A 22,732-nucleotide genomic window follows, 5' to 3' on the forward strand; every position below is an offset into this window, starting at 1 on the left:
TAGTGTAAGGGTAATTTTCTTAATTGAATCTTAATTGACAATGTGTGTTAACATAAAGACAATCACGTGATTACAAATAACCTTTTTAATCCTTATTACTATTAGACCACTCTCTGAATTAAGTGCTTACTAGGAGTCTTTCTCTGTCTCTCTCCCAGCAGACAGATCTTAATGTCTCTGCTTCTCCTAGAAGGGGGTAGCTAGCTCTGCTTCTCCTGGAAGGGGGTAGCTAGCATATTCCGGTCTTACAGCAAGGTCAACAAGGGGTATTCAGAAGACAAAATACTGATAAATGTTTGTGGCCAGCTTCATGTCTTTTTGTTTTTGTAAAGCCCTCCCTTCTGGAAAAGTGTGTATGAGTCTTACTATGTCTGATTCAAATCAGAAAGCCGGTAAGCTTTCTCACTTTCTGTTATTTCTTTGCAAATAAATACGAAAGTTAAACTCAAGTATAGCTATCATTGTTTTTACTAGGATTTGTTTCATCAGATGATGCTCACCTGTGAAATGTTAAAAAGGGCATTTTTCTCTACTATTAGACAACACTCATAGAAAATGAATGGCAGGCTCATCAATAATTCCAATTCTTGGCCATGGCAGCCATCTTGCAGTGGTGCCACTTACCTAGCCAGGATTATAACACAATTTATTTTTAAAATTACGTTGAAATCAGACTGATTTCTGGCTTCAAAAGGAGCATACACCATCGTTTCACAATCTGGTTGCTCATGGTAACATGGTAAGTCTACCTTTTATTTTCAATACATACTCATATACAAATCAAATTCTCTATTGCAAATATGAATGGTATTTTTACTTCCGGAACCATTACCGCCCCCCGCCCCCCGCCCCCCGGTACTAACGAAGCATCATTTCAGTTCTGTTTTATCACTTAAACCCCTAAACATTTTGACCTGTGAAGGGCTGCTTGGGCAATGGACTATTTAAGAATTGCAGATCTTAATGAATCGAAGAATGATTTATGACAGGTTTGGCAGTTCGAAACTTTGACAAACTGCAATCATTAGATTATGTATTGATTAGGTCACAACTCAGAGGTGTAGGTGCTAAGCATTCTATTCAAAGCTGGTTGTGTTGGAAAACATCCTTATAGGGTCACAGGAAAAACTGTAAAAGTTACAGTAATGTATTTTGGATGTCCCCAATTGAACTATCCTTCCCTATTTTATGAACTTAAAGACACAGTAAGCATCTTATCCCGACACTGGTGTTCCTGGATTAGTTGCCATACGCAGGCAGGGCAGTTAAACTCAGATGCTAGTGGACTGTAGGATCTGCAACCAATTATAGGCTGCTAACTATACTATTTCACCATCCTATAGACAAAAGTAATTCACTAACAATATAGATGATTGACCTCATTGATAGACCACATGCATGTACAGAAGAGGATGAAACATTAAATGTCATCATATACTCTAACCAATATGTGACCATATTCTGTAATCAAAGATAAAAGCAAAATCAAAAGAGACAAATTAATACTTGCAATTATGCTATAAACCTTTGGAATAAAAACACACTGTCAATACATACTACCCAATGATAAAAGTGAAATCACTTTTCGGAAAGGTTTGACACATTGTGCGTTCAGAGATGCTTCTGTATGCCACTGTTGTAAAGCATTGTTATTTGAGTTACTGTTGCCTTTCATCTTGGATCAGTCTGGCCATTCTACTGTAACCTCTTTTATGAACAAGGTGTTTTTTTGCACCATTCTCTGTATGCTCTGGAGGCCATACAGGAGATCAGCAGTTTATGATACTCAATCCATACCATCTGGCACCATAAATCATTCTACAGTCAAAGTCACATATCAAACTTCTTCCCCATTTTGATGTTTGGTCTGAACAACAACTGAACCCCTTCACTGTGTGTGTACTTTTATGCTTGCTGCCACATGATTGGCCGATTATATATTACATCAACAAGCTGGTGTACAGGTCTACTAATAAAGTGTGTGAATTTCAGCTTCAAGAATTTATTATTTACTTATCCAATTTTAAAAGCCCTGCACTCAGTGTGCGAATGAAATAGAAGCAGGTTGACAAAACTTCACATAGTATTTCTTTGCACAGCTTTCATGTGCTGCGTTCATTAAAAAAACTTCCCATTCCCACTTGATCCCAAAGTAACTTAGATCACATTTCTTCCCCATTCTGACATTTCTTTCTAAAAACAAATTGCTGAACCTCTGACCACATCTGCATTCATTTATGCCACATGATTGGCCGATTAAATATTTGCATTAACAAGCTGATGTACAGGTCTACCTAATAAAGTTGCCATTGAGTGTATATGAATAAAACACAGATGAAGGTTCATTTTCTTTACATTTTCTATCATAATATCTATGATAAAATAATAGTAAGTTTTGTGGGTTTCTGCTGGGAAGGCAATACCAGTGAGTTTACCATTTGTGGGGTTTGATCACACACAACCAGGACTGCAGCCAGTTTCTTTTTTTGTCATATTTGTCAGCCGATTGTTAGCTTTGCTTCCACTCTATGGAATACAATACATCATACATATGACCCTATCCATGGCTAACATATTTGTCTACCTAAATCATGTATAACCGCCGTTCTATATTAGTCAGTTTATTTATTTTGACGGTTTACGATTTACCTCAAAAGTACTTTGTTGGAGGTATACAGGGTTATTCTGATTTAATATCTGATTCAGTGTACCTACTGTATTAACATTTCCAATACTGCAGGGCCTAGTTAGGGCCTTGCTGTTCAGAGTTATCTAGCCGTGAGTACTACTCAGGCTCGGCTCCCAGAGTCAGCACAGCTGTTCACATCCTTTGGTTTCTCTTTGTTTCCTAATTTATTTCAACAGGGGGTGAGTTCAGTCACCTTTTTCAATCAGAATGGTAGTAGGGCAAATCACTACCACTGCTGGTAACTCAATTCAATATAAGGGCTCTTCAACCAGATAAGGGCTCTTCAACCAGGTTCCTTAAGTTGGAATGTTAAAGATGAAAAGATCCAAGATATTTTCTCACTTGAAACATCTAAACACTGACATGGTATTCCTACAAGAGACTCACTTAAGGTGCCAAGACGCTTTGAGGATAAAGTCGGTAAGTGTTTTATTCTCATTTCAATTCTAAAGCTAGAGGGGTTGCTATTTTAATTAATAAAATAATCCAATTTTCCACCAATAGGGTAATAGCTGATAAAAAGTATTTACATTTCAGAAGTAATTGCTCAGAGGAGGGCTTTCCCTATCTAACTTCCAGTTGTACTATTGGTCGTCAAATATTCATAAGTTGGCGGATTGATTTATCGAGCGCTCCCTGGTGTAGATTTGAGGCTAGTTCTTGTATACTCACTAATGCACTGGCTTTACTTATCTCACCACTATCCATCAACCTATCTGGTGTCACAGAATCCAGTTGTCTCATCCACTCAAACATCATTTTAAGTTTGATAGTGCATCTACATTAATGCCACTACTTATTAATAATTTCTTTCCTCCTTCTAATACAGATCCCATTTTCCAACAGTGGCATGAAAAAAGTATACAATATTTCCGAGATCTGTATAGGAATGGCACTTCTTGTAATTGTGTAGAGCTATCCACTACCTATTCCGATATTTTCAGACCAGACATTGTGTTGCTTCCATTTTCAAGGATTATCCTGCTTTATCCGCGATGCATATTTCAGAGGATTTTCTTCAATTAAACCCCCAACAAAAGTCAATTGTTTCAAGAATCTATGGGCAACTTGATGACCTTCGATTACTTTTTCTTTTTCCTATTTGTTTTTTACAAATTTTATTTATGCATATTCAGGTTATTTAAAGCACACACAAAAAAACTAAAATAAAAACAATAATATACAAAGACACATATCAAACAGTAGAAAAACCAACGGAACAAAACATACAGCCAGTTCACAGAGAAAAAAAAACAAAACAAGGAATATAAAAATTCAAACGTCCATGTGAAATCGACTTGTGTTCAGAATGTTCAGAGTCTGAAAGGCCAGAATGTGGGTCCAGAGGGCCAGCATTAAGCGAGGTCAAGGAGGCTGCGCTGGAGCACAAGTCCAGAGGGCTAGCATCAGGCGAGATCAAGGAGGCTGCACAGGCCTGTGAGTCCCGAGAGCCAGCAGGTGAGGTCAAGGAGGGTGCAGTGAAGGTGGGTCAAAGAACACCATATAGCATAATACAGTACAAAACAAAAAATATGATATAACTAGGCAGATTGACCTCTGTCTCTCTTCATATACTCAATGAAGGGTCCCCAGACCCTGTGAAACCTAGGATACGCATTGGACAGAGTGTACCGAATTTCTTAAGGTATATGCATGACACCATGTCATTTAACAACTTTTTAAAGCAAGGGGGAGGAACAGATTTCCACTCTCTCAGGATAACCCTTTTTGTTATGACCGTGCCAAAAGAGTGATAAAAAAGTCAGAGCAGCCCATTATCGCTAAGAGACAGTCAGGATCCAGTTGCATGCTGTATATATCATTGTACACATGAAAGATGTTATTCCAAAAGCTCCTAAGCTTGGGGCAATACCAGGTGGTGAGCCAGGGTCCCATCACCTGTCTTACACCTATCACAGGTAGGAGAGACTGAGGGGAAGATCCTGTTCAGTTTGGTTTTTGAGAAATGTAACCAGTTGTCGTGAGCCACGGACCCCTTGCCGAGCTCAGACCTCACGTTCCCACGAGCAGTACCTCACCATGAGGTGTCTCGGGGACGAACTCAAGTACTCCGAACGTCCTGGAGCCCTGGTAAGTTCTACTGAACTTCCAGCCCAGTCTCGAAGTGAAGGGTGTGATGCAAATCTGGTAATCGATGTCCTGTATTCAATGTATTCCTCTAAAGAATCTTTATCACATATGATTATAGTAAGATATACTTTATTATAATCAATCAAAAGAATAGAGTTGTACAGATTACAGTGTACATATCATCTTTTGCAGTTTGCTAATCACATGCAAGTTACATATACCCCTCTTAGCTCTTTCTAAATTACCTTTCCACCACGATGTTTAAAAATCAAGGTACACCCTTCCTATATCCATCCTCTTTGGCCTTAGCCTTATCCTATAGCTCCCCCTTCTTGACGTTTAAAAAGAAACTATTCCTATAATATTATATTTATCTAAATATGATAATTTCTCTACATTTTTCTACTTTATATAGTACCCTAATAAGAAATAAAAGACTTATAATATGTTACTTTTCCTACTTCTACAAGTAATATAGATTATAATTACCACTCCAGCTTGGTTATAATTGTTCTGCGTGGCTCTTTCTTCACCTGAGTCCGCACCGCGTACGTCACTCCTCTCTCCATATCCATATCCAGCTTGACTGTCTTGCGTTGCTCTCTCTTCAACAGCTCGTAGATATCTTCTGAAGCCAAATTCTGGGATCCTGCTCTAAGGTCTAAAAACTTATCCCTTATATATCTTTTTTGCATACAAAAGTGTTCCTTTTTTGACAAGAAATGCCCCCATTATGTCAAGCGGGAAGACATTTATCTTTTATATAACCTGTTTTTTAATGACCATATTAATTATTTCTGTTTTTCCAATTGTCATTTTCTCATACCTCAAAAGAAATGTCCCCAATATTTTATTTCATGGGCCCCTCTGGTTTGGGAATTTCCCCCAACTTAATATATGAGTGGAAAAACACTAGCCCTTATGTTGTTTTTAATGAACCTATTCATCACTGGTGTCTGTGTCAGTTTCATAATCTCTCCTTGACTTCCTCCAAACTTTGATTTCATGTAAGCCAGACGTTAAAGCCTGCCACCATCTCAACACACTCTTCAGGTGCCCCTCTCCGCGGCGCCTTAAGGGATCTACAAAGGTCATCCAGCTAATAGCTGAGTGTAATTCATCATTCAATTCCTCTATAGTCAGTCCTTTAAATCTATTCGATACATTTTTTGTGTTATCCTCAGGAAGGCCCTTGAAGCCTCTTAATTTTCTTTCGGTATTGATGTCCATGCCATTTTCCTTATTTTTGTTTTTCTTTAGCCAGGCATTGTGCCCCTCCCCTGTAGGGTTGGGGTATTCTCAGTCAGAACTTTAACCTTGCTCCTTAAAACCCTAAATCTAAGTCCCCCGACTTCAGACTCCTCTACTGACAAGTATGGCTGCTCATTCTCTGAACCACATATTTTTCTTCTTACGGGCGTTCTTACTACCACCTCGATGGCGTGTGCGAGGGGTTAACAATGCATTCCTTTCTAACCCATCCCCCGTCAATCTCTCATCAGGGGGGCCTAGGGCCGGGTCCTCGACACAGTGGATGACCTTAAACTGGATGAGTTGGAGTCTAGCATTAATGGAGACTCCAACTAATCCTCTTTAACCCTTCCGCCCATACCTCCTCTGCGACCCACGCGTCCCTGATATGAAGAGGGGTGGTTGTTTTGAAAAAAAGAACAAATTGCAAAATTAAATGTTTGGAAGTGGGGGAACCAGTAATACGATTATAGAAGCTGTGCTGTATGGGCATATTTTTCGAAATGCGGTAGGGACTGCCAGACAAAATTGGAGAGACCAAAAAGAAATGACCAGGAGGGAGGCTGAATTTCGCCTGTAGCTGAGCAAAAAAAGTAAAATGATCATCGATGTAAAGGTCCTTAATCGTGGTCAAGCCCTTATCTGATCAATGTGAAAAAACAGCATCCTCCATGCCCAGCCCAAAGCCAGGATTCTGACATATGTGTAAATATGGCCAGAGTGTGTAGGCAGTTCCTGGATGAGGAAGGCATTGATGCCATTGAATGGCCCTCACGTTCCACTGTTCCAATTGAGCCTATCCTATGGGATGTTATGCATCGGTGCATCCATCACAGACTGTCCAGGAGCTCACTGATGCCCTGATCCAGGTATGGGAGGAGATCCCCCAGGACACCATCCACCCAGTCATCAGGAGCATTCATTTATACAATATACATCAGTAAAGATTTTCAACTTGAATAAATCGTTCATCAAGATCTGATGTGTCCCTTAAGTGTTCCCTTAATTTTTTTGAGCAGTGTATTATACAACCATGTCAAAAAAAATTAAGGTATAAGTAGATGTTTGCCCTGGTACTGCAATATTTGGGGTTCCCAAGAACAGTATTCTAAATAATTGGACATTCTAGCCTTTACTTCTTCACCATCTATATCTCAATGGTTCATTGACATATGTCATATGTCCTTCCCTAAACTAGAAAAGATACTCAGGAAAGCCTTTTATAGATTACTTCAATTCACTGCAAACCTTGCCTCCTGACTGATCTCTCCCCCTGCATTAGTTTTCTCTCTCTCTTTGGTTTTGTATAATCTATAGTTGTTGATTTAATAGTCTTGTTTTAAAATTTTAAAATGTAATTTATTTATTCATGGATTTTTTGTGTGTGATATATTATATTCTGGTTAATAAAACATAAATATGAGAATGGATCACTAATTGCATAGTTTATTCTCAATAAAAACAAATAGGAGACTGACACTTTGCATGCTGTCTACTTGTCAACTAGATTGGTCAAATGGTTGAAGAGATAAAGGCATTAATACCTTTTTGTGTCTTACAGCACAAACCTATTGGCCAAAACATGTGCCAAACTTCTACAGGATCAAGTGTGACAGCGTATGAAATCAGGTGAAAATTATTAATGAGCTATAGCTGTATTACTAAAATTGGCTACGCCCACAAAGATTTAATTATGTGTGGTGGCCATGTTGCTTTGAAAATAAAGGTTCTTACAGCACCAACCTGTGTGGATCACGTACAACATTATTGTAACAAATTTGGTGAGGATTGTACAAAGCGTTCATGAGTTGCAGCTGTTTTAGTAAAAATGGCCACACCCACAAAATTGTAATGACTTGTGGCGGCCACATTGTTTTGAATAATAATTTTTGATGTTCAGACTGCAAAGAATATTACTAGCCTAAGTTGGTGACAATGAACCAAATGGATGAAGATGAGTTTGCAAAAGTTTTGCAAAAAATTGGAAATGGCGGGAAATCTTGGCAGAAGCATATTAAAGGAATGATTCAACCGGTTCCAATTTTTTATTCTAGACCATATGAGTCATGAGCCAAAATGTCATTGCAATAACCTGAGCCATGGGGGAATGTAGGAACATACCTGTTAAGTTTTGCTTCCTATTTCATCGTAGGGAAGAAAAATAATAATAAAAAACTGAACAAAACAATAAGGTTACACAGCACTTCTTGGGAAATAAAACCAAAGCAGGTAAAGATGCTTATCTTTATTGAAGAATGCAACCCAACCCCCCCAACACAAAAGTAGAAAACCAAGAACAAACATTATGAAGAGGGACAAAGATGTTCATATCTGTGCTTGCAGGTAATGTTCATAGTTGGCCCTTAGAAGAAACTCAAATGAAGACTTTGATTTCATCTTTTCCAACTCCTCACTCTGAAGAATGTCTTTGACATCTGGTAAATAAGTATGAAGATGAACACCTGAAAAGGAAAGGAAAACTCATTGGTTAATGCAAAAATAATGAATACAATAGAGCCTCAGAGAACTAAACACACTGAATGAGGGTCAAAATTAAATAATTATTCCCACTTTCATGGCTGTCACACTGTGATAAAAACCAAGAATTCCATAAGAGCAGATTCCAGTTGCAGTAGCCGATGTCATCTGACACACCACACGCAGAATTGATTAATTTACGGAGTAGCGAAATAGTTTGCCTGGAAAACGTTTTTACGAACACATTTTCTTTCCTCTCTTTCCTTGAGGACATTTGCTACCTTGTTACTGCAAAAGTGATACCATTTTAAAAACATACTATGCAGGATTTTCACCTTGAAAATTATTATAAAACAAACTCAGTCATTACTATGATACATTGGCAACCTGTCTACCTTACTTGTCTACTTGTATTTGTTATTCTAAAACAACTGTATCTGAAAAGCATGTGTCCACTATACAGGACTCAGACTATGGTCCAATAAAAGGAAAAGGAGGGCAAGGGGAGACGTGTATGTATTAGCTACTACAGTGGTGATCTGGGTTTGTGAGGGATTGGCTACTACAGTGATGATCTGGGTTTGTGAGGGATTAGCTACTACAGTGGTGATCTGGGTTTGTGAGGGGTTGGCTACTACAGTGGTCAGCTGGGTTTGTGAGGGGTTGGCTACTACAGTGGTGATCTGGGTTTGTGAGGGATTAGCCTTGGTGGCTAACCATTAATCAAGTGACTGGCTAGCGTTTGGTAACATTACGGTAGGTAGCTGCAGTTATTAACTAATTTAATTTAGTTGTGCATGTCAGTTGTCTGGCCATGACAGCACGCCCCCACTGCACAGAACTACTGCTTATATTTCTTTCAGAGATTCTGCGTATTTCCTCTCCTGGGCAGGGATCAAACATTATTTTTATATAATTTCAAGTTTCTTCTCAATTAAAAGTGTTACTCTTGCATTTTTCAGTCATCATTTTGTATTAATGTTATATTTCTGATTCAATAACCTGTTTGGTTGACCAGACTTTTCGTTTTTCTGAGGTTTGGATTCTTTTTAATATTAAAAGAAACTTCATGTTTTGAGAGATATAAAACATATAAGGAACAAAGTATGTGACTTCCTTATATTTGGAATGAATCGGTCTGTTATTACCTTCTTGAATAAGCTTCTGCAAGATCTTCACAAAGATGCTGTCCTTTCCTGCTTCCAAAGGGTCATCACTCCCATCAACAGAAGACCAGCTGTAGACAACAGCGAAACAGCCACCAACGTTTTAAGACTTCCAGCATGATCAAAGCATACTGTATGGGCACAATACAACGTAATTTTCATAGAATAACCCCATTTTTACATGTTTTTGCTATTGCTTAATGATCACTGGATGCTTTTTGATGACTGGAAACTTGTGCATACAGGTTTTCATTTTGTCATTTTATCTGCCTTGTGCCAGGTCATGCTTTGTCATGATTTCATTTGGCAAGTAATGAAATCATGACAAAATTCATGGCTCATGGGTCAGTTCAAATGTGCAATTTAAATAGTTCAGTGCCTGGGACCATCCAAATAAAGTTCATACTCGTCTTTTTTGAGGGCCTTGCAGAATATCTCGCACTTCAGGCCTTCAATGTCCACATCATCCTCCTGAAATACATATTCATATAATTACCATAGAGTAGAAAAATGTTATTCATGTTTTATATGTAATTATATGTACTATAATATGTAATTTTTTGTTATAAATACATTTCCTTTTGATACCTTTGATCATTGGCACTTTTTTGGCAATTGCATATAAATGTATAATTACCATAAATATTGCTGCTTAAGTTATTTTCAACCTCTGCTTTAGTGTGATGTCGAGGCATCTGACTGCAGGATGCAGGAAGACATAAAGCACATCTAGTAGCCTTACACTGATGCGTTTAACCCTGGCCAGCAGAGATTACGATGAACACAACACATAAATATGGGACTGTGGATGTACAATAACCGTGCATCTGACCGAACATGGACACTCCCAGGGTTTGTAAACACATGACATTAGCTTGTTTTATGAATGTAATGTTAATCAAAACGCTATATTGCCTTCTACAGTACTGTGCAGAAATCTTAGGCACCCTAGACTTTATTATACATGTTTATTCTTTTTGTGTGTGTTAGTATAAAAGAACACATTTGAGATTTCCAAATATTCATTTTCCAAAAGATTTAATTTTACAGAGACATTTTTGTATTTCATTTTTAAAAAGTAACATATTAATATAAGCAATTGACTACTTTTTACATAACTTGATCAAGGCTGTCTGAGATCAGAAGCAAGGAGCCAAGTCTGCAGAAGAACTGTGGCAAGTATATAGACAGATATATATTTTTTCAGTTATATAGTGAATACCACAGTATTAGTGAAAATAAAATGTTGACCAGTCTGTATTGCCAATATGGACATGGGATTCATCTGATTCCAATACATGTAACATTACCTCTGGGTCAAACCTGAATGGTATTGCCAGATTATGTCTTCTTTTGACTGATCAGAATCAGAGTCATCAACGGTTTCAACCTATGCAACAGAGCTGTGTGATTTCCCACTGTGACATCACAAATCAGGTGTTTCCATCAGCAGTGATCAAGTTTCTAGCCATACTAACAGCAATTTCAGTGTAATTTCATGAAAAATCTCTACGATAACTATAATTGGTCTAATATCAATGGGGAAAGTAATTATGTGATGCTTACCTTTTAAATACCGGCAGCACACGTTGGCTAGATCTTGCTTTTAAGTGCAATAATGATAGAAGTTTTGTAGCCATCTATCACAAACTAAGTTGCTGTAGCTACAAACTTTATGCTTTATAAGCTAGCAATAAATCAAATGGTGTAGGTAGCCCATGTATCTTCTCACTTAGTACAGCCATTTCATGATGGTTAAAAATACAACTTAGATTAAATATTAATAAAGTGTGCGCTAAGCTGCCACTCACGTGCAATGTGAAAACTACATTGTGAAATTTGGACAGGAGGCAACAGAAATTGTGTCTGTACAATTTTAGCTAGAAGGAATCCATACGCCCTATGTTCAAAAGCAGTGTAAAACAGTGTTGAATACTAGACAATAAGATTGTTACGTATATGGAGATTACAAGCAAGGGTAACTTTTTTCAGGTATATTACTCAGTACTGGTATGCTACATTACATAATTACATTATTACCACTGAGCAACACCCTAGCAACCACCTAGTAACACCCAGGCAACACCTTAGCAACCAACAAGCAATGCCCTGGCAACCACCAAGCAACACCCTAGCAACCACATAGCAACACCGTAGCAACCACTATGCAGCCATCTAGCAACACCCTAGTTACTGCCTAGCAACCACCAAGCAACACCCTAGCAACCACCTAATACACCACATATTAGCAGGAAAAGCAATAGTCCACCGATTTGCCATAATCACACTCTGCATTTTCTCTAGGAAATAACATTTCTAGTTTAAGATAGTTATTGTTAAGATGCTGCCAACGACTTACATTGGCATTCAGCTTCAACATTTTTAGAAGAGTTCCCATAGTTGCATATTATATAATTTAAGTCATATCCCCCTGATCAAGGATCCACAAAAACTGTACAGAATATTATATGTAGGATGTCGCCAAATGGCCCCAAGAGGGCACAGCATCAATTAAGCAATATAAAATGAAATCTTTGGCAGATGCACAAGAGACAGCACAACAGTCAGAACAGTCTATGCAACAGAGGTCACAGCTGTTGCCCTTCTACCTCTCACTACTAACAGGGGGTGGATATGTGTGTGTGTGTGTGTGTGTGTGTGTGTGTGTGTGTGTGTGTGTGTGTGTGTGTGTGTGTGTGTGTGGGGCGCATGAACAACTAACACAATGGACACGCATTAGCCAGCAATTCAGAAAAGTGTTCCAGTGTAACAATGTGGCCAGTATTTATGGTAATACAGATATATATCTTTGTGGTTATACAGCCATATCCTGAGAAAATGCACATACCATACTAAAAGCAATTTTCAGATTTTCACTAGCCATGCGCAAGTAGTTGAACTGGAAAAGTCAAGAAACTATGTTCTTTAACAAAAACCCATCATTATAAGAACATGCATTCCTACTGGTAGACTGATTTCACACTTCAAAATTTGCCAGTGATTGCAATCATCATCATTCATAATAATGAAAGTTCACATTGTGAGTTTTGGCTTACTGTAGGCTATAGCCATAGCCATAACTTGAGTATGAGTATGAGTTAAAGTAATTCATTTCCCTGAAGTTTTGAAAGTCCAGAGAAAGAAATACCTGAACTTTTTTTATCAGTGTTTGTGAAATGGTTCTGCCATTTACTTTAGTGCCCAGCCGAACATTCTTTTAAGGAATTAATAATTGACAAATACTTGCAGTCCTGTGAACAAGTGTATGCCTCCTTCCTGATTTCCTCTAAATATGTAATAGAAAATTGGGGAACTCAGGAAGGAAATACTGTTCTTACTGACCTTTCCCCCCCAAAAAAATCTCAACTACTTTCAGGTTTACTACAGACACCCATGTTAAATCATAACTGCAAAGTAGATGACCAATACATTTGATTTGCAAGCAATAGTCCTCCTAAAAATACCTTGTTGATGTACTCCAGCAGATCCAGGGCTTTCTTGAAATCATACTCATTGGCCCTTCTGTTGTCATCGGAGATGTACAGCTACGGAAAAATATTTGAAATAATTAGATTCCCCTTGTTTTCCAGTGTCCGGTGAAAAATCTACAACAGGATGTTTTGTATATACTTTGAGATCAAAACTTAAGGAGCAACTTAAGCAAGCTCAGGCTGGTGAATGTAAGTGTAAGTTTAAAACATTGTATAATAAGAACATTTTATTATTATAAATGACATTTATGAAAATGGACACATAAGCATTTAAGTAACTTGCAGTGTCACATTTTCAATTGCGACACTGCAAGTTATCAAAGTGAGTCACAAATACTAGAGAAAACGTGTCTAGAAATACACATCAGTTGCATACCAAAGTTCCTCTTCACCTCACCATGAAAAGTCTATTTTACCAAGGGGTGAGTGGGTGAGTGAGTGTGTGTGTGTGTGTGTGTGTGTGTGTGTGTGTGTGTGTGTGTGTGTGTGTGTGTGTGTGTGTGTGTGTGTGTGTGTGTGTGTGTGTGAGAGAGAGAGAGCACTAACATTAATGAGGTTGTGGGCACTGAGCAGCGGCATGGTGTCAGGGTTCAGCTGTTTATCGTCCAGCAACTGCTTGGGTAGGGTGTCCTGGTGCAGGAGGAAACGCTCCTGTTCCAAAATATCTACAGCAAGGACATGACAAGTCTTAGTTGGGAGAGCTAAATATCTGATTTCACTGTGAAATGAAACATTCATGAGTCCATTCAGTAAACAGCTTTCTACTACATTGCCACAAAAAAACTACACAGTCCCTCAACCTCCCTCCAAGCAGTACATTTCCTTACCAGTTGGTACATCTGCACTGATACAAAAAAACAGTTTCAGTTGTCAACCTCGTACAAATTCAGGATGTTGGCCGGCCTACGGTAACCAAAATCATTCATCAGTTTTTAGTAACTTCACAAAAATCTGAAGACAGAGAGGCTGGGGTAAGGCAGTCCCAAATGATAGTGAATGCAAAGGGAATTAATATGACCGTGCACATTGTGGCTTTTAAAGGACTTTTTTTAACCAAATTATGAAAGTCATTATGTAAAGGAGTAGTGTGAGACAAGACCTCTTTCACAGACAAAGATTAAAGGGACAATAGGTGAGATTTTTGTGTTGAAACATTCTTACAAGAACATTGTAAATCCCTTCCTATTGTTGAAAAAGGCTCACTGACATGTTAACACACCCTCTGCCTGTGTTTACGCTCCTTAAATTCTGGTTTCAATATATACAGTTGACGGCCATCACTTTGTACCAAAACATTGCACAGCTGTATAATAATTCAAGGTCATTGGTTGAAAAATGGTTCTAATTGCCACAGCCAATGGCGTGGGGGCTTATTCAGATTATTCACGTGTAGCGGCCCAAATTGCACGCCAGACAAGCCATCACTGAAATTCTGTATACTATTGCTTATCATCCATCGTTTCACTTGGATAATAAGTAATAGTATACTATTATTATAATAATAATTGGATAATAAAACAATACCAGTTCGCTATCGGTAGCCCGACAAATGTATAAATATCCACCTGAGGCAATAGGAAAATAGTAGCGAACGTTGCCAGCATTGTTGCACGCGCATTGCGTCTCAGGTGGATATTTGTAAATTCGGTAAACTGACTAATAGCTAATTTGCTTGTTTCTGCCGATAATGAACTGGTATCGTTTCATAACTATATGTATTATTCGCTTGGATAATGAGCAATAGTATACAGCGTTTCAGAGATCGCTTTTCTGGAGTGCAATTTGGGCAGTTCCTTTTATCTCTTTACGTGTTGAATCATGGGTGTTTAGCTAAACCATTATTTGCGTCAACCTGTAAAGTTGCAGTTGCACTGTTTGTGGTACACCATCATATCTTGGTTATATAGCCAGCTAGTTCCATAGGCAAATAAGTTGCTTGTTCATAATATAGTTCAGCTAAAGTGAAAACTTCAAAAAGACAAAACATATAAATAGTGTTGTGCAGCACACTAAAGTAAACATTTCATAAAGTCACCTGTTCAGCGAACATTTTCTTACTAGAACACTACGAAAAGACGGCAGGCTCAGTCGTGTTTCCAAAACACTGCATGTTGTGGTTTGAGGGCGTTTGTCACTGCAGTTCCTCTCTTGACCATTAGGAGTCTGAAATTACCTACTGTACCTTTAAATCTAGGACATTTTCCATACAAAACTATTTCAGGACCTTTAATGTTCTGCTCGACAGTTTGGTGGAGCACATGACCATTTTTCCATGTTTTTTTGTTGTTGAGGACATACGTATGGTTACCTGTGGTAAAACCTACCTTCCAGCTTCCTCTGCATCACCAGCTCTGGAAAGTCGGATGTCAAGGCCATCAGCTTGCTCAGTGCCAGCAAGGTCTTTTTCTTGGCAAAGTAGCGCGTCTCCATGTTAGCCAGCCCATACAAGGTACGGTGGGCCTACAAAACAGGATGGGTGACACCAGTAATATATGCAGGCTGTCTCTCTGGTAAGCCCTCAGGGTTCCCACATATACCAACACCAGAAATTCAAGTACTTAACATGACATTACATACGCTTAGCAGACGCTCTTATCCAGAGCGACTTACAAAAGCAGAGCACATCAGTGTTACTTTCAGGAATACAGATGAAATATCACAAAGTAGGCACATAAGGCCCATAAAGAATTGTATGGTCTCAATTAGGGCTGCACGATAAGGAAAATATGTTGAATATTGCGATGGCTATATGACTTGCGATAAATAAACAAATATTGAAGTGTGAAGTTCTAATGTCTTTCTGCTTTATGTACACTGCCAACATAGACCCCAGACAATTAATAGACTATGCTCACTGAATAAAATACATTAAATACATTATTTTCAACATGCTTTTATTGAACAAATTGCACATGAACAGCCAATCAATTTAAATCAACAGAATATCAATTTAAACTAGAGATGTTCATTTTGGTGGACTACTGCTACTACTGCAAATACGATGTTGTATTAGGGTGTTATGTGCTTGCTAAGGTGTAGCTAGGTAGTTGCTAGGTGGTTACGAGGGCGGTTGCTAGGGTGTTGCTTGGTGGTTGCTAGCGTGCTGCTAGGGTGTTGTTTGGTGGTTGCTAGGTGGTTGCTTGGGTGTTGCTTGGTGGTTGCTAGCTGTGCATCCGCACAGCTGTTGGGCCCTTGAGCAAGGCCCTTAACCCTGCATTGCTCCAGGGGAGGATTGTCTCCTGCTTAATCTAATGAACTGTACGTCGCTCTGGATAAGAGCGTCTGCCAAATGCCAATAATGTAATGTAATGTGTGCAACAATGCTTGCAACGCTTGCTACTATGTTCGTATTGCCTCAGGTGGATATTTGTACATTTGTCAAGCTAACTATAGATAATTTGCTTGTTGCTACTGATAGCGAACTGGTATTGTTTTATAACTAGATAGCCTATGTAGACTTCGCTTTGTAAGCCAGTCATAAGTAACACTTGGTGTCATGCGCTGGTCAGCTTGCTGACTTCCCCCTCCCGGAGCATACATTGTTAGCCCCCACCTTTTGGCACACATGCCTGTGGGGGAGAGCTAGAGAAGGATTCCTGGAGGAGCCTTCCTGGGCCCCCTGGGGAGCCCCCCTTCTCTCACATTCCTTACAGGGTTAGAGCACAGGAATACTGGAGATGGCATAAAGATGTTTCATGATAATCCCAGGTTAGAATATAGTAATGTTTGGTGTTATTCTGATTGGTTCAGTGCGACTGGTGTAATGGTCTAGTTTTTGTAACAGTCTACCTTTAATATCATAACCATTTAGGAGCCAAGGGGAAACTGGGCAAAAGCTGTCTCTGTAGAAGCCATTTGTTTTAGCTCCCTGACCAAGGTCTCACTGGTGGGAGTTTAGCTGTAAATTACAGATGGGTGACCCGTTTTCAGGGTCAAGAACTAAGGCCTAGATTTTGGAGATAAGGAGAAGAAACCAAGCAATCTGGGGTTTTGTCTCCTTTCCTTTCATTCACCCAAGTCAGGTTTATCCAAAAGGTATATTACCATGAGAGGCACAAAACATATTTACAGCATAATGCAGTTATCATGAAAACTCCCTACTACATTCATAGATATAATATCTTGCAACCTTTTCCCCCGACCATCCTACATCTGATCCGCTCCTTACAGAACACACCTCAACCCACAGTCTGCCCTACGACCCTGGGTATCCAAAGGCAAAGTGGGACTCAGGGAGGGCTGCCCTGTGTGAGGAACCTGAGAGCTGGAGCTTCTGGTATGTGTCAAAGGAACAAAGGACAATACACTGTTTGGACTAGCTTTGGGGAGTTTCAGGCGATCGGCACCGAAGAAGATGGTTGAAGGTCAGTTAGGTCACAAGGACCATTAAAAAACTCATGGGAAAATAATGCGTCCGTGACCCACTACCTGGACACCTCCTATGGGTAAGGCTCAGGACACTCCCACAGTGCCCCCATTTGGGCACTGCTGTCATTACACGGGTGACTGCTCTCCTAGATTAAATATTCAAAACTGCTATTGAGATAGTAAATAAACCCAGTAAAACCTTGAAAACATTGCCCATGTGATCCTTGTATTATAGCATTATGTAACTTGCGTGATCTCCATGACTCTAATTCATCTTGTACCTTTTCAGCCTAAATTACAACTGAATACTCAGGGGGAAAGACCGACTGATCAGCGGCTTGGTACATTCGTGGTGTTTCCAAGCTGGGAAAGGCAGTCAAGTTTGGCCCGTAAAAGGATTGGTGGTGTATGGCTCTTGTAATTTGATGCGAAGAGAACCCATGGGCATTTATATGCCGGTTCCTGTCAAGTTAACTCTAAGGAGCCCTCTAAATACACGCCGACCTGGGCTCGCAACTATAATGGCAGTATTTTGCATGTATTGTGTTAGCTAGACCTCAGCCTCTGAGTTCTCCGCCAAACTGAGATTTCAGCAATAATCCCGGGAGCATATATTGAGTAATGGTGGCGCTGGTAAGAGTCGAGCGTAATCACTCCCGAGGCTTGCGTATGTTTCAAACCCAAATTTCTAAATTATATCTTAAATGGAGTCAGATAACGAAGGTAAATGTATTGACCCTACTGTGGAGATTCTTGGTCAGCCCAGACCAGTAAAGAGCGGAAGGCAGAGTGGTACTACTGTCTTTGTAACGTGGTTTATTCATTAGCTGATCTAGACTCTCCGCATAGCAGTCATTACTATTTAACCCTACTAATATTCTTCCAGCAACACCAGAAGGACAAGCATGCAAACCCCTTCGGCCCTCGCTAAATTCCGTCATTGGGTTTTACAGCTTGGATAATGAGCAATAGTATACAGAGTTTCAGTGATAGTTTGTCTGGAGTGCAATTTGGGCAGCTACACACGAACAATCTGAATAAGCCCCCACGCCATTGGCTGTGGCAATTAGAACCATTTTTTTTCAATCAATGAGCTTAAATTGTTTTGGTACAGAGTGATGGCCAGTCAACTGTATATTTTGAAACCAGAATTTAAGGACTATAAACACAGGCAGAGGGTGAGTCAACATGTCAGTGAGCCTTTTTCAATGATAGGAAGGGATTTATAATGTTTTAACACAAAAATATTACCTATTGTCGATCACATACAGATGCATTGTAATAGGCATTTTTAATGGCATTTAAACCAGGGAGGCCAAATCTCTATTCGTGGACTAAACACTGTTTTATCCTCAGTTACTACAAGAACGCATTTCGCCTCAAAATTTCGCCCAGTATCTTCCAATTCAACAGCAATAAGTAATTATTTAATTTTTTTATCTTATTTTTATTTTGTCCCCAACTGCCCGCATCACTATCTACTGTATGCCTGCCACCCATTCAAACAGCTGGATGTTTCTTTAAACGAAACCACACTGAAAAGGCTGATCATCAGTGGATTTGCTGCTAAGCATCTATCCTGCAGTTTCCTAGACATCATTCAGCTTTAATGGCTGTCACCTGCAAAATAACCAGAACCAGGGATCTACGGCTCACAGGGCTCTGCAAGTTTCGGGTCCTACCTTCTGAAAGTCCTGGACGTTGATTTCATGCAGCCAGCTAAGATGCTCATGGGCCTGCAGGAAGCTAGCCAGCTGTTGGTGTTGGGCAATGGGCTGGGACAGCAGCTTCCCCCTCTTGCCCTTCTCCATATACCAGCGGAACAGGAAGTCTGCAAAGTTCTGCAGGAGAAAGGCAGAATGAGTAAGTTCCCCTCCCCAAAATCAATTTCATTATAAGACATACAGGGTGCATAGTACATGGATCATTTGAAGGATGGCAATTTTTTGCCTGGGCTGATCAATATTCTTTTTGAATCATTAAAGCAGGTTCAATGAAACCTGCACATTAATGGATAAATGGCCCCCCCTCGAATTTTCAGCAAAGTAATTTTTTTCTTCTGTATGGCTAAACATCTACTGTCATCCTTTTCTCTCAGTTCCCCTGGGAGCAGGCAAAGGGGCTGGAGAGGGAATGCGGTCTGAGCCTGAAGCTGAGATTGTGACCAAATGAAGTTACCTGGTCCGCATACTTGGTCATGTACCCTTGCAGTCGGCTCTGGTTGTCAGTCTGCTCGCACATCTGCACTAGGATGTCGAAGTCACAGTACTTCTCAGCGAGAGGGGCAACCCACTGATACAGGCCCAATTCCACTGAGGCAGACAAACATAAACTTAGCAACACTCTTATAGCTTTAATAGTTTGGTGGACTGCACAAACCTGACTCCATTACCCTCATCAATTCATCATTCATATCAGTGTTCAAGACAGTCCACACTGTATTGTTCTCCAACCCAAGTTCCATGAAAATAACATTGCACCATTAATGGATGCCCTCTACATAAACAGCAAGTTTTTTTTATTTTTATTTTTTTAGAGAACCTTAGCATGTACTTGGATGTAGCAGAGAAAATGGCAAACAAAAAAGTGCTATCAAGGACCATGTCTGCAGGACCCCTCTTACTCTTAGTGTGGCATTACAAATGCGAGGGCTAGGATTAGCCAATTTTCTAATTACAAGTCTAGCTAAGTAGCCTCTCCACAACAAAGTGTCAAATCATTTTATCCATAGGCTGCAGTGCACTGGTTATTTAAGACCGTAGTATCTGGAAACATACAGTGTTGTGCAGAACTATGAGGCAAAACATACATTCTGCACAAAATACATATCAAGTATGATGATCTAAATATAACCAAAGATCATTATTTTTAATGAAACAGAATTGTTCTCTGAACCAGGACAATTTCAGTCATATTTTATAGGTATACTTCCTTTCAGTTTAATCCCATCAGTCCCAAGAGTGCCTCGATTTTATACCTTCTCAACCAATCAAAATGAATGGTATACAATTGTTTTGCCCCCATTAAAACCCCACTAAATTCTCTCACTTTTCTCAACCCAAGACAAAACCCCTTGGGATTTTGGTGGAGCCACTTCATATTGGGTTTTGGATGGAAAGGGTTGAAACATGCAATTCATGAGATATGGTACTATCATCAAAACAGACTGCACTGGACCCATCTGTCTGACTCACAGAAGGGGCTGAGCAGCTCGGAGCGTTTCTGCGTGTACTCCATCTCCAGGGAGCTGTAGCGCTCCTGCTGGCCGGGCTGGCTCAGCGAGGTCAGCTGCACCACATAGCCGCCAAGGTAGGCATCCAGCAGAGTGACCAGCTGCTCGTTGAGGGAGGCGCGCAGCTCTGTGTCCGCGTGTAGGTGTACCGTCTTCAGTATGATCTCGTGCTGCCGCACGATGACCGTCCGGACGCCCCCGGGGCCGCTAGACGCTGGAGGGAGTCAGACATTTTGCAGGTTGAGAGGGCATTGTGTCGATACCATTACTGAAGTAGGCGAGGCTGTTGGGAATGGGGTTAACGAGTTTTATTTCTTTTTTTTTTTTATCAGTGACATTTGCACAATTAAGCAGCACTGCCCCGACAAAGGATTTTTTTTAGTTGCTAGTTCAATTTATTCAATTTCTCCAAAAGCTTTACTCATATGTACAGTGGTGTGAAAAAGTGTTTGCCACTTCCTGATTTCTTATTTTTTTGCATGTTTGTCACACTTAAATGTTTCAGATCAAACAAATTTAAATATTAATCAAAGACAACACAAGTAAACACAAAATGCAGTTTTTAAATGAAGGTTTTTATTATTAAGGGAGAACCTGAGTTCAATTTCTCTAGCCACACCCAGGCCTGATTACTGCCACACCTGTTCTCAATCAAGAAATCACTTAAATAGGACCTGCCTGACAAAGTGAAGTAGACCAAATGATCCTCAAAAGCTAGACATCATGCCGAGATCTAAAGAAATTAATTGAGATCTATCAGTCTGGAAAAGGTTATAAAGCCATTTCTAAAGCTTTGGGACTCCAGCGAACCACAGTGAGAGCCATTATCCACAAAAAAAAAAAAAAAACCTTCCCAGGAGTGGCCGGCCGACCAAAATTACCCCAAGAGCGCAGCGACGACTCATCCAAGAGGTCACAAAAGACCCCACAACAACATCCAAAGAACTGCAGGCCTCACTTGCCTCAGTTAAGGTCAGTGTTCATGACTCCACCATAAGAAAGAGACTGGGCAAAAATGGCCTGCATGGCAGAGTTCCAAGACGAAAACCACTGCAGAGCAAAAAGAACATTAAGGCTCATCTCAATTTTGCCTGAAAACATCTTGATGTTCCCCAAGACTTTTGGGAAAATACTCTGTGGTCTGACGAGACAAAAGTTGAACTTTTTGGAAGGTGTGTGTCCCATTATATCTGGCGTAAAATAACACCACATTTCAGAAAAAGAACATCATACCAACAGTAAAATATGGTGGTGGTAGTGTGATGGTCTGGGCCTGTTTTGCTGCTTCAGGACCTGGAAGACTTGCTGTGATAAATGGAACCATGAATTCTGCTGTCTACCAAAAAATCCTGAAGGAGAATTTCCGGCCATCTGTTTGGGACCTCAAGCCGAAACGAACTTGGGTTCTGCAGCAGGACAATGATCCAAAACACACCAGCAAGTCCACCTCTGAATGGCTGAAGAAAAGCAAAATGAAGACTTTGGAGTTGCCTAGTCAAAGTCCTGACCTGAATCCTATTGAGATGCTGTGGCATGACCTTAAAAAGGCGGTTCATGCTCAAACCCTCCAATGTGGCTGAATTACAACAATTCTGCAAAGATGAGTGGGCCAGAATTCCTCCACAGCGCTGTAAGAGACTCATTGCAAGTTATCGCAAACACTTGATTGCAGTTGTTGCTGCTAAGGGTGGCCCAACCAGTTATTAGGTTTAGGGGGCAATCACTTTTTCACACAGGGCCATGTAGGTTTGGATTTTTTTTCTCCCTTAATAATAAAAACCTGGGGTGTCTCGGTGGCGCAGCCTGTAGAGCACTGACCGCATGCTCATTGCGAGCCGCGACGTCAACGGTTCGAATCCGACCGTCTGACAATTTGTCGCATGTCTTTCCTTCTCGCTCGCCCCCATTCTTCCTGTCTCTATATACTATCCAATAAAGCTGAAAAAGGCCTAAAAATAAATAAATA

General features: G+C 40.0%; 1 protein-coding gene across 1 annotated transcript in view; it reads right to left on the minus strand.

The window, feature by feature from the left end:
* Nucleotides 1-8,261: 8,261 nt before the first annotated feature.
* The window catches only part of nup133 (nucleoporin 133), a 52,219-nt gene continuing 37,748 nt past the window's right edge, over nt 8,262-22,732 (minus strand). Inside the window, exons 18-26 of the mRNA XM_061230867.1 lie at nt 20,729-20,980; nt 19,713-19,846; nt 19,217-19,375; nt 15,491-15,626; nt 13,713-13,831; nt 13,140-13,220; nt 10,082-10,146; nt 9,658-9,746; nt 8,262-8,493 (exon numbers count right to left, since the gene is read on the minus strand). Of these exons, the coding sequence (XP_061086851.1) occupies nt 8,357-8,493; nt 9,658-9,746; nt 10,082-10,146; nt 13,140-13,220; nt 13,713-13,831; nt 15,491-15,626; nt 19,217-19,375; nt 19,713-19,846; nt 20,729-20,980 (1,172 nt within the window). The 3' untranslated portion in view covers nt 8,262-8,356. The remainder of the gene's footprint in view (nt 8,494-9,657; nt 9,747-10,081; nt 10,147-13,139; nt 13,221-13,712; nt 13,832-15,490; nt 15,627-19,216; nt 19,376-19,712; nt 19,847-20,728; nt 20,981-22,732) is intronic.

The sequence above is a fragment of the Conger conger genome, chromosome 2, assembly GCF_963514075.1.
Source record: "Conger conger chromosome 2, fConCon1.1, whole genome shotgun sequence".
NCBI lineage: Eukaryota > Metazoa > Chordata > Actinopteri > Anguilliformes > Congridae > Conger > Conger conger.